The sequence below is a fragment of the Kogia breviceps genome, chromosome 18 (assembly GCF_026419965.1).
Source record: "Kogia breviceps isolate mKogBre1 chromosome 18, mKogBre1 haplotype 1, whole genome shotgun sequence".
Taxonomy (NCBI): domain Eukaryota; kingdom Metazoa; phylum Chordata; class Mammalia; order Artiodactyla; family Physeteridae; genus Kogia; species Kogia breviceps.
The window spans coordinates 18,618,318-18,631,592 of NC_081327.1; the positions used below are offsets into that span (position 1 = coordinate 18,618,318).

The following is a 13,275-nucleotide window of genomic DNA, read 5'->3' on the forward strand; positions in this document are numbered from 1 at the left end:
GAAAATCTAAAATCTACAAAAATATAGAACACATTTGTTTTACAAAAACAGACATTTTAACTTAAACAGTTTTCTTCATTAGTGATAGAGAGCAGGATGTTTAGATTCATATTTTAATACAAGCTATTTCATAAGAGCTTTCTGGAGAAGACAATCTTGCTTCGTGTCTGTGAGACTTACAAAAACTAACACATGAAAAAAAATCTGATAATAAGGACCAAAGCAGCCTTCTTTCAAGTAAAATTTTTAAAATCATAATAAAAACAATCTACTGTTACATAAACTTCCATTCCTCACCAGCACCTTCTGTGGATAGGGTGGGCTAGTTTTTCTAAGCATTTTATATCATGTACCCCTAAAATTTTTTTTATTAGCAACCTTCTTGTAAATTCCTCCGAAAATTTTAAAAAAATAATAAAATAAAGACAACCAAGAAAAAAGCATTTCCCTCCATACTGCAATTTGATCTAAAAAAAAGGAATTACTCATCAAACCTGCACTGGACATTTGTCTGCAGATACTTCCTGACCATTGATTCATTTGGATGTGGATTTTTTTTAAATGCACGTTGAAGATGACAATCCTCTGCAGTGCCGGTCAGCCCTGGCGCTGGCCGCGGGCCGGCTAAGGTTTCTCTGAGAGTGCAGTTACAACACCACGTGAATTGATTTTCTCTGCAGTGACCGCTCCAGTCTGACTGGCACCGCGGACGCCTCCCAACACATCCCATTAGGGTGCGAGGCAGATGACAGCAGCTGGTGTCAGATTATAGAGGTGTTTTCAACAATGAAAACACAGCCCCTCCATCTTCAAGGCAACACTAAATCATTTAGATGGTATCGTTTTTCAGTTAAGAGCATGATTTTTGAAAAAAGACGACTCTAGCATTGGCAGGGCCCCCAGCTTTCTTGAGCTCGGAGGACACCAAGCATTTCTGAAATCCCTTTTCTCCCACCTGCATTGTTTGGAAATACTTGTTGCCGGGTAACAGTTTAGCAGCCATTTTCAAGGGCTGGGGATTTTTTTTTTTTTTTTATATATATATAGATATCTTTTTAAATTTTTTAAATGTTCTATACACTAGAGGGGAGGTTGTACATGATTTTTCCCCCTTGGAATGCAGTTAACAAACTCTTTTACCAGATGCATAATCTGAAAGCTGTAAAATAATATTGCAATATCCGGGTTGGTTGGCTCAGTTGCGCTCCTCCTGGGCCTTGCTGCCCTCCTCCGTTAGCTCCGCTGAGCTCCCCGCCTTGACAGCTGTGGGGTCTTCGAAATTCCCAGAAGCCTCCGAGTCGACTCTGGAGCGCTTGAACCTGCGGTCGGGATACTGGCTGTTGTCAAAAGGCATGCGATGGACGCAGAGGACGTGGGTCTTCAGATTTCCCTTCTGAGAGGCACTGTAAGGACAGTAGCGGCACTGGAAAGGCCTGTGACCTGTGGGTAGAAAGAGTGGCCGGTCAGCTCTGCTGCTTACTCCCCTTCCCGGCCCCCAGCGCTCAAAGGACCATGAGAATGATTACCAATATTATCAATATCATCGGTGTTATTGCCTTGCAAAACTCAAATGACAAAGAATGAAGATGCAGCCCATATAACTACTTGGATAAGTAATGAGTTACTTGGATAAATCATGTTACCAAATAATAATAACTTGGACAGGGATTTCCATCGTGGCCAGAGTTTTAAATTCAGAGTTTCTAGGTGACAGAAGAGAAAGTTCCCAACACCTGGAAATTCTTTTATAAAACGTTAGGTAGCACATATTTTAGCCTTTGCAGGCCAAGGTCAAAGATATGATGTAGGTACTAATATAACAAGAGAGGAAATACATTTCCAAATTTTTGTTGATGAAATTCAAAACTTTATTTATGGATACTGAAATATGAATTTTATATAATTTTCATATGTGATGAAATATTATTCTTGTTGGGTTTTTTTTTTCAATCATTTAAAAATGTAAAAACCGGGGCTTCCCTGGTGGCACAATGGTTGAGAGTCCGCCTGCCGATTCAGGGGACACGGGTTCGAGCCCCGGTCCGGGAGGATCCCACATGCCACGGAGCGGCTGGGCCCGTGAGCCGTGGCCGCTGAGCCTGCGCGTCCGGAGGCTGTGCTCCGCAATGGGAGAGGCCACAACAGTGAGAGGCCCGCGTATGGCAGAAAAACAAAACAAAACAGAACAAAAAAAAGTAAAAAAACATTCTTAGCTTGCAGACCATATGAAAACAGACAGGAGACGGATTTGAGCCTTGGACTGTAGTTTGCTGACCCTAGCTCCACACAAAAAAGCCATAAATCCCGCCATCTGAGATTCTGACTCAGGTCTCCAAGCCAGTTCACTTTCTTATCCTCCCACTAACTCTTTACGTTTATCTTAACTCTTATAAGCAAATCAAGAGTGACCAGCGAGGGTGTTTGGGGTGGGGTGAGAGAGAGATATTACCCAAGCCTTACTCTTGGGTGGAGCAGAAGTGCCAAGCTGGAAGAATTTGGGAATCTCAGGGTTTCAAGAGGAGGCAGTAGAAGGTATCAGAGAGGAACCTGGACATTCAGATAATCAAGGACAACCTAGTTTTAAAGAAGTTTGATTTTGAATACTGATGCTTGGAATCAAACTTTACTAGAAAGGCTATAAATCAGAACAGAAGATGGAGTGTGTGAAATCCGCCTGCTCCTTCAGGCTTGATTTCTCTGTTCGGAAGCACAGCAGGCGTGCACACATTTCTGCCATCTTAAGGAACCAGTAAAGCATCTGGTTTGGGAAGTTATAATGGAACAGTTGTTCCATTATGGCGGTAGATACGCCATTCCAGGAAGCTGTCCTACCCAGCACCCAGAGAGGTCAAGACCCAGGGCTGGGTTTCATTTGCTCAGAAAAATAAACAAGTAAATAAATGGGCCCAACCGACTACCCCAGAAAACATCTGAACAGCATATTCAGCACTTTTTTCTAGAACGGTCATAGCAGAACTCCTGTGTATCTACTTAGCAAAACAGTCTTGTTCTTGAGGAACTAGAGGCCAACCAAATGTTTGGAGCCGAAACTCATTTTCTCACCAAATTGCACACAGTGCTAGATTCTTGCTTCTTTCTTAGTGGGCTTCAGGGATTAGCTCTCTCCTTCTTCACTCCTGGCCAGTTGGTCCCTGGGCAAATCCATTCTACCCGTTGAATCTTTCTCCTTCCAACACACCCCTTCTGAGCTTAGTCCAGTGTACACCAACTCTTGCTAGACTATGAACATGGCGGCCTGCAAGAGGGCTTCCTGCTTCTAGTTTCCCCACTTCCTGTCCGTCCTCCCCAGGGCTACCACGGTGAGTACCTAAAGCAGAAGCTCAGCTGTGATTTCCTTGCCCAAATCTTTGATGGCCACCTCCCCCCTCACCTTCATAGCTCAGTCCCAGCACCTCTCAAGTCTCCTGGGAGCATCCTCCCTTTGCCCACTCCAAACCAAATGATTAGATGGTCTCTGCAAAAAGGCTTCATTCAACAGCATCCCCATACCCTTGCTGTGCTACCCTCTCCCTGAAATACTTCTGTTCTCTGCAGACCCAAACCCCATTCTTCTTTCAAGGCTCTGCCCAACTGGGACGCATGTTTTATGGGGCTGCTGTGTGTGTGTTGATCACCAGGACGAACTGTGTGTTCCTGAAGCAGGAGGCATAGCCATCTTGATATCACGGGTGCCAAGCCCACTACCTGGCACAGAGCAAGCAGGCATTAACTGTTTGTGGACTGCATTATTATCTTACTGCTTCACCTTGCCTTTTTTTTTTTGAATACACATTTTTGGATAGAGTTTTCTCTTGTTTCTATTGTTGTACCTAACACAAGGCTGAATTCGATCAACTTTCCCACTTGCAAAAGCCAATTTGCAAGTCCATGGAGGTAAGAACAAATGAAACCCAAGAAAAGCGCATTTGCTGTTGGACCTTCCACGTAGCCTACCACAGCAAGAAGAGCACAGACGGTCAGCAGGCGGGGCCTGGACCACCACTGTCAAGTAAGAGAAGGATTAGCGAGTACCATTCACTTCTTACCTTCCTGCTACCCAACTCCACCCTTTGGGCTCGGTCGCCCCTCACACAGGTGACAGGGAAGACCCTGGGATGGTGCAGAAGGAGAACTGAGACTCTACCTCTAGGGGATTCGGCATATTTATGAAGAATATACGTAGTCCTGCTCTTCACCACGTTGGAGTTAGAGCGTAGACTGAAGGGACGAATCGTGGTTCTGTTGAGTGGCAGTGAGATAGGAAAAGCCGTGCCCATTCTCCCCACCATAATCATGAATCTAAGTCAGCGCTAAGCTGGGCCTCAGTGAGTTTCCGACAGATCCCAAGACTCAGTCCTCCAACTCATGAAGTCGACATCCCTGTGGACGTGAAGCTATGCCCAGGGCTCAGGGAGGGAGGATTTGAGGTTCTCCGAAAGGGCAGCTCAGATTTGGAGGGCCCAAATCTGTAGCTGGAGGCATAGGAACCAAATAAGGGTCATTCAGAGAACCTGAGGAGTAGAGCTGAGACTTCTCTCAGGAAGCCTAAGAAACGTTTTTAAAGTTTTATCCAAATCTTCTCAGAAATGGATTATATTTTCTGGGTTCCTACCAAGGGTAGCCCTGTGGCAGCTCACAGAGGAGGGGTGACCACTATGCTAATTACCATGGCTCAGAAAAAGCTGGGGCTAACTTGTCAATGTATTTATTTCATGGCAATAAGTTACTGATGGAGAAAATCATGGTGGTCTGACAAGTCTTTGGAGTTAAGGACTCCAAATAATAAATACAAATAAATAAATAGAGTCAAACTCTCGGTACCATGATCCAAAGAGGCTAGCAGAACCATGAAGCAAAATTACCAAACCAAGGTATTATTTAACAAATTTACCTCAGATCACTAGGATTCACACTGGTTCCTCCATTCTTCCATTGTTTTTTTTTCCCATCTATGAAAGCTGTTTATTATATTTTCTATTATTATTACTGAATAATACATTTCTGTATGAATCTATGCTGCAACCTTTGGAAGCCACCCTCTCTGCAAATTGTGTCACTGTGGGACCCACATACCTCTTAGCAAACCAAACAGAGAACCTCAAGTATCACCTTTATTCACAATAAGAGCTTTTTTGAATTGGCCAACTTGACATAAAAGCACTTAGTATATTTTTCCCACCAATTGATTTTAAAATATTAATCATGATTTTATCCTATGGTTATATCTGAATCTCTATTTCTTGGTAGAGTCAAAGATGTACAATAATTCTGGCATATTTGGATATTTCAGTGGTCAAACCATTAGTATTGAAGTAGTTTTTATTTTAACTTAGGTGAGCTGGAGAGCTATACATAAAGGTATAAAGTTATGCATCTGTACATTTGTAGAAAGAAGTCTATACAATAGTGGAATTATCGCAAATCCTGATTTTGCAATATACCTTGTAAGTAGAAGCACTGTAGATAATGGTAGCACCTGCAGATCCCAAAGGCCTACGTCCCACAGGTTTTCACATACATTTTTGTATGTTTAACCTCATATTTGAGCTTTATGGCAGTTTTGTTAAGCATCTCAACCCCATTGCACAGAGAAGTAACTTAAGATATAGAGAACTTGGACGGTTTGACTTTAAAACAAATTTCCAATGTATATAAAGTACTCAGATGTCCTAATTCTCCACTCCTTATGAGAACCATGATTACAATGTATTTTTGTAGGATACACACACACACACACACACACACACACACACACACACACACACACCCTTGTGAGGGGTTAGTTGAAAGTTTCCCATGAGACTGATGTAGAAGAAAATTATCTGAAGAAATGAGAGGTCCATCCTGAGGGAGGTGACTGTGAGGGCCTGAGATGAGTCCTCAAGAAAGCACTGTGTTCTCCCAAGAATCAAATGTAAGTGAAAGGTTGATCCTTTGGTGATGAGAACATTTACTCCCAAACAGAAAGCTGTTGGTATGCAAAGCACTTTTGGAAACTTGATACATTTCCCAGTCCAGATAAATCTGGATGAAAAGTTTCATATTTCTCTATACCATTCATCCATTCGAAGTCCCTGGTATTGGCACAAACACGGTGATATGTTAGGTTTTGGTCAAAGAACATAAGCAAGGACTTCAGAGCAAACCCCAAAGCTGAGAGCTCCACTAAATATTCTACTGTGATTTTCTGATATGTGTGACAGAACAAGGGACCCACTTGAAGGCAGAGACAGCGGGAGAGACCGTGGAAATCTGCACTGACCTTTCTCACCTTCTTGCTGCAGTGGATTTGGGGCTCTGAGGAAATCTGATCTCCAGGTGGAGGCAGGTCCACTGTCCCCTGAGGAGAAGCCCTCAGGGTGACAAACTCTACAAACTTCCATCCATCATATTTTAATGAGAGGAAAGACCAGCCATGCTGCCTGGGCCACCTTGGCAGACTGGAGATGGAGGTGGCCATTCACTTGGGTCTATAGGTGGCGATGAAGATGCGACTGTCCATCAGTTTCTAAGAAGTAGCAAAGGCTTTAAGACAGAGTTGAGTCTAACAGCCTTTCTTGGTGATTGAATTTAAGAGAATAAATGCACCCACCCCTGCCAGCTCCCCACTTGAGGAGAGCATCAAAACACTGGCATCTCTCAAGTTCAACCCCACAAAGAAGCACTGCCCTCCAGGGTGTCCTTTGGCCCCTCTGAGCATAGGAGATCCTTTCCTGCCCATGCCTGACCACAGAGAGCTCTCTCAGTTTTGCCTCTTTGCTTTCAGGTGTCCTCCTGCCCTGCAGTAGCAGTGTGAGTCCGACCAGGAGCTTGGGTTCAAAGCTTAGCTTCCCCTCTCTGTGAGGCTGGGAGGCTACTAACACCCAAGCTTCAGTTTCTCCTCTGTCTGACCTGGAGTGAGCACTTGATCTCTCAAGGCTTCAGTTTCCACACCTTGGCAATGGGGGGATAATACTAATACTGACACCATAAGCCTGTTGTGAGGATCAGATGAGACGGTGTGTCAAATTTGTAAATGACAAAGATCTATATGAATGTCGGCAGTCTGTCATTGCTATGGTTGCTGAGTTCATTGCTGTCATCGTGTTCCTTATCTAAGCCTGGTCAAGGGAGGCTATGCTTTGTTCTTCCTCAAAAGCACTGATTCGACCAGCATTTCATGTGTCACTGTTTCACACTAACCTGCCTGTTCCAAGTGGTCTTGTCCCAGGTGGTCTTGGATTAAAGCCAGAGATATTGTCTCTCCTCCGGGCACCTGCCTTTGAAGGGGGCTTGGGGAACTGGAAGACCTCCAGAGTCCAAAGAAACGAGTTGTTAGCAGGGGCATTTCCCTTGGACGAAGTTCAGCAAATGCGGGCTGCACCGGGCTGGGCTGTGGTCACAGGCCCATGCGGGAAGGATCTCGCATCTAGAGGGTCCTCTTCCGGTACAAGGCTGGCATTTTGAGGGAATGCAATGTGGGAGATGGTAGAGGTGGCTGGGGGCTCCGAGAGCTCAGCTGAGAGGAACGTGAGCCCCTGCACCTCCTTCCACCCTCTTCGCCCTCAAAGCCCTGAGTTTGCTGCCTCTGGTAGCAATTATGTTGTCTTCCCCACAAGACCGACTCTCAGCTCCATGGCTCAGGCACTGTGGGGTTTTGTTTTTGTTTTGTTTTTTGGTTTTTCTGATTCCTGCTGTTTTTCACCACCTAGTACGGAGTTTGGGATGTCAAAGATATCCATCGAGTATTTTTCAAGCAAAAGTATACGTGAATCGATGGATGGATGGATGGATGGATGGATGGATGGATGGATGGATGAATGGATGGATGGATGGATGGATGAAGGAAAGAGTGAGGTAGCCAAGAGAAGGGAAGAAGAGAGGAATGCTGCCCCAGACAGAGGATGTGCCTGACCCTAGGCGCAAGAACAGGAAGGCTGGGTGGGTGCAGGGGCATGGAAGCAGGTCAGTATGGTGGAGGTGGAGCTCAGCGAGAGCTGGGCAGGGGAAGGGCCCACAGGACCCCCTGGGGAGCTTGGACCTCATTTCTTGACAGAAGGGAAGGGAAAGGGCCTTTCCAGCTCTGCAGCGAGGCTGCCGCCCCAAATAGCCCCCATCCCTGTCTGCAGGCAGGGTGTTGGGCTCTGACAGTGCGGCTAGATGTGCACTCCCCCCACCCCTCTCTGTCTCTCACTTTGAGGCCATCAACATTTCCCATCACTGCCATGCGAAAAGTAAGTACATCATACGTTAATTTGTATTGTCACTGCGCTGTAGAGCCGTGGTAAAGAGCGCATTCATTTTTAATCCACTATGAATAATATATAAATATGTATACAGTGTGGAGGGTCAGGAGGAGTAAGGAGAAAGCAAGTCGTACATTGTTTATAACAAAAGTGGGGAAACGAGACATTTTTCTTACTTGCTATGATGGAAATATCTTCTCTTTCCCTGTACCTAAGGGGGAGAGGAAAATGTCTGCCCTTCGGGGACCATCCATTAATTACAGCTCCGCACTTGTGGGCAGCTGGGTTTGGAGAAGAGCAGGAGCTGTGTCCACAAGGCTTCCAGACTTTCCATGCTGGTGGTTTCTGCTCAGGTGAGGGATGGTGGAGAGGAGATGGGGAGAGGGGTAAGTGAGCAACTTCTGGTGCTTTAGTCCAGGGTGGTGGGCAAACAGTCTGACACCGCTAATCAGAGCACCTTTATAGGAATTGCCTCAATGGTCCTCATGACCACCAGTGGGGATATATGGTGGAGAAACGTCTCCCCATTTTACAGATAAGAAAACTAAGATTAAAAAATTGTCCAAAGTCAGGTAGACACAGCTAGCCACTTCCTGATCAGCAATTCAACCTTAGGGTTTTCTCAGAACAGACTCTCATCTCACCGTTCCCTCCTGTCACTCCCTGCAAACCACCTGTGGGAAGATTCCCTACAAAGAGCTTTCTTTGATCAGACCCAAGGATGCTCCAGGAGGGAATCCATGAACTTCCTGGAGGAGTGTGTGCTCTAATGTGTGACATTGCACACATGTCACAGGCCACACCCATTATGGACACAAGCACCACTGTGGCCTCCAGACGCACGTCAAAGACTGGTAGTGAGCCCATGGCTGGCACCAAGCCACAGGGCTTTGTAAGTTCTCTGTCAAAGCTCCCATCACACATCTCCTGGACCCTAGCCCACCTCCATGGGCACACATGGAGCACCTGCTGCACGCATTGCCCCGGGCAGATTGCTGCTGGAATGATGCAGTACTTTTAGCACCGAGAGGGTGGGAAGGGCATCCATTCCACACGCCTGACACAGGCCCACCCAATACATTCTGAACGGCTGCCCACACATCTTAAGACTGCCTTTAGGGGTTGCAACCTACTGGAGACCCAAGTGGAGAGAGGAAGGGGCCAATCGTTCATGAGGGAAGGACATCCAGCTTAGAGCAAGACTCCAGTTTCCCGTTGAAAGATGGCTCAAAATGGGGGGATATGAAAGGACCCCCAAGAGAGAAAGAACATTCTTGAGGAAAGACACACGTGCTGTTTGCCAGAGGGTCCATACATTGTGACAGAGGCACAACTCTGGACGTTGGAACAAGGGCATCCTAGCGTGGAGAGGAGCAATGCCCAGAATCATGGTTCACGCTCCACGGTCATCACAAGGAAGAGGGTCCAGAAGAGGGTCACGTACGTAAGTGGTGGAGACTAGGGTCCCTGGCCCAGGTAAACAGTGACAGTGACAGTCCCCTTGTGTCCTCACACTGCCAAGCCATCTCTCAGACCAGGGCAAGCCTTTCGGATCAGTCACACTGGGACCTTTCATTGTTCATAACTGGAAAAAGACAACAGTGGGTAAATGAAGAGGAACATTGCTGCTATGGCTTCTAGATCAGCCCTGGCCACACTTACATATAAATGGGTGGGTGTAAACCCCTAAGAAGGCTGGAAAGCATGAGAGAGTCCAGGCTGGCCGAGGAAGAATCTAGGTGACCAGCAGCATTATGGATGCTTTCTGGGTCCTGCAGCAGCCCACAGCTGACCCAACTGTGACACTCCCATTTTCCTTTCTGCAATATCCTCTTTGGAGAACAGGATCATGGAGTATTTCTAAGCTACCACAGAAGGGTGTCTCACAGCCATGTTCTGTGGCACTGTTTTCTAGAAGGGTCCTGGTAATGACCTGGAGAGAAGTAGCTCTCAAAGGCAGCTTGCATGTACAGGGCTATGAGGTTTGGGAAGTACCAACAAGACGCCTTAATAACAGCCTGCCCCCTATTACACCCCAGCCAGAGCCCTTTGGATTCCTTGAAACTAAAGACATTTGCAAACTGCATGCTGGTAGGTAAGAAAATGGCTCCACCTATAGGGCCAACTGGATAAGTTGGAAACTTGGCTCCCCCAGAGGTGGACCCCCGCCCCACAGGCCTGGGATGAATCCAGGCTGGGTGGTACCAGCGTGCTGGCCAGCCAGTCAGGCCTCCCAGGCAGTGCCTGGTTTCCACTTGGCCCTCACCTGCTCTGAGGGTCTGCTGCTCTGAACCTGAAGCTGCAAACTAGGAGGGTCCCTGCCCAGGACCCCGGCCATCCTCCAAGATTCAACAGTCTCGGCAGGGACAATGAGATGGGTAAAAATATACACAAACATGCATTGAGCTGATAGTAAGAGTCTTTTCTCAGTAGCACACATTACATGTGTATATATATAATATATATATATATATATATATACACACACATATATATACATATATATATATATTTTATATATATATATATATATATATATATAAATTTCCCTAATTCTAAATAGGCAAGAATGGTTCTAATCAGGTACAAAATTTATGTTTTCAGTTTTCAAAAAATTATTCATCCATCTAATCAAAGATGCTAAAACACTTTGGAATATCCTTAGTATAAATAATTTTAGGTTTTAAATTTCTTGTGATTTGGGTTTAAATTTAAAACACTATCGAAAAATATGTTTTAGTATTTTTAAAGCAAATTTTGATCCATATGGTAATAGATTGGAGACATCGGTGTGAACTTGTGTTTAGCTTAATACATACTGTAGAGATGTGAGTATACGCAAGGGTTAATATACGCACATATATTTCTTTTTTCTGTCAGCCGAGAGGGCCCAGAACCCATGATATCTCAGTGGCAGCAAGCACACTTAGTCCAGAGCTTGATTTCTAATACCGTTCACAAGAAAAGGGAACCAGGGCTCCTTGGAGAAATGGCTGATTCTAGGGCTGGAGCAGGACATACACAAGATGCTCCTGGAGCACTTTGTGCCAGAAAGCAAGGAATTGCTCCAAACACATACATCGATGGGGGTATTGTAAAGCCCCACGCAGTCCAGTGAGAGAGTCCCCAGTGGCCAGCGCTGGAACAGCTTCAGCAACAAAGTAAATGATAAAGTATAAAATAAGTATCCACAAGTCATACTGTCACAACTCAATGACTGAATCAATACCTACGTGGAAAAGTACAAATGCCCCACGCATTCCAAACTATTTACTACACAGGTGCTCCCCCTGGAGGAAGTGGCCGAAACTCCCACTCCTTTGTGCCGGCTGCATGGTGACCTCCTTCACAGGACTACAGTGTAGAAAGTGGAAAAGAGGAACCGTACAGGCAGACACCTGACAATCACGACCTCAGCCAGGTGACCGAGGTCAGGGGGAGAGCACGTACCCTGATTTGATGGGATGAGAAGGCACTCCACCTCTGTGGCCGTCCTCCCTAAAACCCATGATCCAAGTCTAACCATGAGAAATCCCAACTGAGGGACATCCTACACAATACGCCTCAAAACTGTCCAAGTCATCAAAAACGAGGAAAGACAGAGAGACCGTCACAGCCGGTAGGAGCCCTAGGAGACCTGACAACTAAATGCAGTGCGGTACTCTGGAATAGAGAAAGGACTTTAGGTAAAAACTAAGGAAACCTGAGTCAAATGTGGGCTTTACTTAATAACAGTGTATCAGTATTGGGTCATTAATTGTTACAAATGTACCCTACCAATGTAAGATGTTAACACTAGAGGGAAATGGGCATGAGATATATGAGAATTCTCTGTACAACCTATGCAACAGTTTTGTAATTCTAAATCTATATTAAAATTAAATTTTTATTTTAAAATTTTCTTAAAAAGTGAAGCTGGTTGATGTGCAGTGGACGGTGAGAGCACAGCACCCCAGATCAGGAGATGACACAGCTGAGAGTGTGGCCCCGACGAAGCCATGCAGGTGACAGGGAAACTCTTCCTGGAGGAGGGGCTGGGACACATCAGCGCCCTGCTGGATACAGCCCTACCGATATACAGCGTTTGCATTACTCAGGCACGGTGTGAGGAGCGTGGGCTCTCAAGCCAGACACCTGGATTCAAACCTTACCTGTCTCTACAGCTCACACACTCTTGGGCTGGCTAGTCAACTTTTCCAAGTCTCAGGTTTTTCATCTTTAAAATGGGTGTACTAATACTAGCTCACTCATAGGGTTGCAGGGATTCAATGAGAAAAGGCCTGTAAGATGTTTAGCACATCAAAAGAGTTAAATCAACATTTGCTAGATATGGTTTTGCATGTTCAAACACTCTATTAAGTGCCTGTCGTGAGGGAGTCTTGAATTGGAATGGTCATTCCAATGACAATGCTAGAGTCAGGTGTCAGGGTCTCCACTTGCCAGCTAAATACACCAAGGACCTGAGAGGCTCGTGTGTGTGTCCAGAGCCACGAAGCCAGAGAAAGGCAGAAAACCCAGCTTTGCACCAGCTCCCTTTGAGCCTGCAGCCGGGGCTCAACCCACTGTCTTGCTTGCCTCTCTGCAGCTTCAGGTTCAAGTTCAGTTAGTGTGAAAGCTGAGAAGATGAGGCTGGATTCCAGGAGATGTCTGCAGAAGACAGCATCTGGCAGGGGTGTCAGAGTCCCCCAGATCCTCCCAGCTCAGCCATCTCCTCACCTCTCCCCACAGCCCAGGACCTCAGCAGCCTCAGGAGGTCCTGCCCTTCCTTCCCCCTGACCTCACGGTGATCCTTTCCTTAGTGACTTCATTCCCATGCTCTGGCCCACGCCATGCAGATTTTGCCTTAAAACCTTTTTATTTCTTTGCCCCAGGCTCTGCCTATGTGCTCAGAGAGCCACCAGCCTGACTGGGTGGCCAGGAGAGGCAGACTGTAGCGTAGGCCCAGCTACCAGCACTCACAGGCAACTATTGATCCAAGATCTTAAATCAATCCCCAGATTTTATGAAAGCATTTCTGTTTATCATTAAATAACCTTCCAAGGGTCGATGG

The 13,275-nt window shown here is 45.9% G+C and overlaps 1 protein-coding gene across 12 annotated transcripts in view; it reads right to left on the bottom strand.

Moving 5' to 3' along the window:
* Positions 1–444: 444 nt before the first annotated feature.
* The window catches only part of ZNF536 (zinc finger protein 536), a 424,627-nt gene continuing 411,796 nt past the window's right edge, over positions 445–13,275 (bottom strand). For all 12 annotated transcript variants that reach the window (XM_067018697.1, XM_067018691.1, XM_067018693.1 and 9 more), the window contains one exon: positions 445–1,440. In XM_067018697.1, coding sequence (XP_066874798.1) covers positions 1,196–1,440 — 245 coding nt within the window. In that variant the 3' untranslated portion in view covers positions 445–1,195. The remainder of the gene's footprint in view (positions 1,441–13,275) is intronic.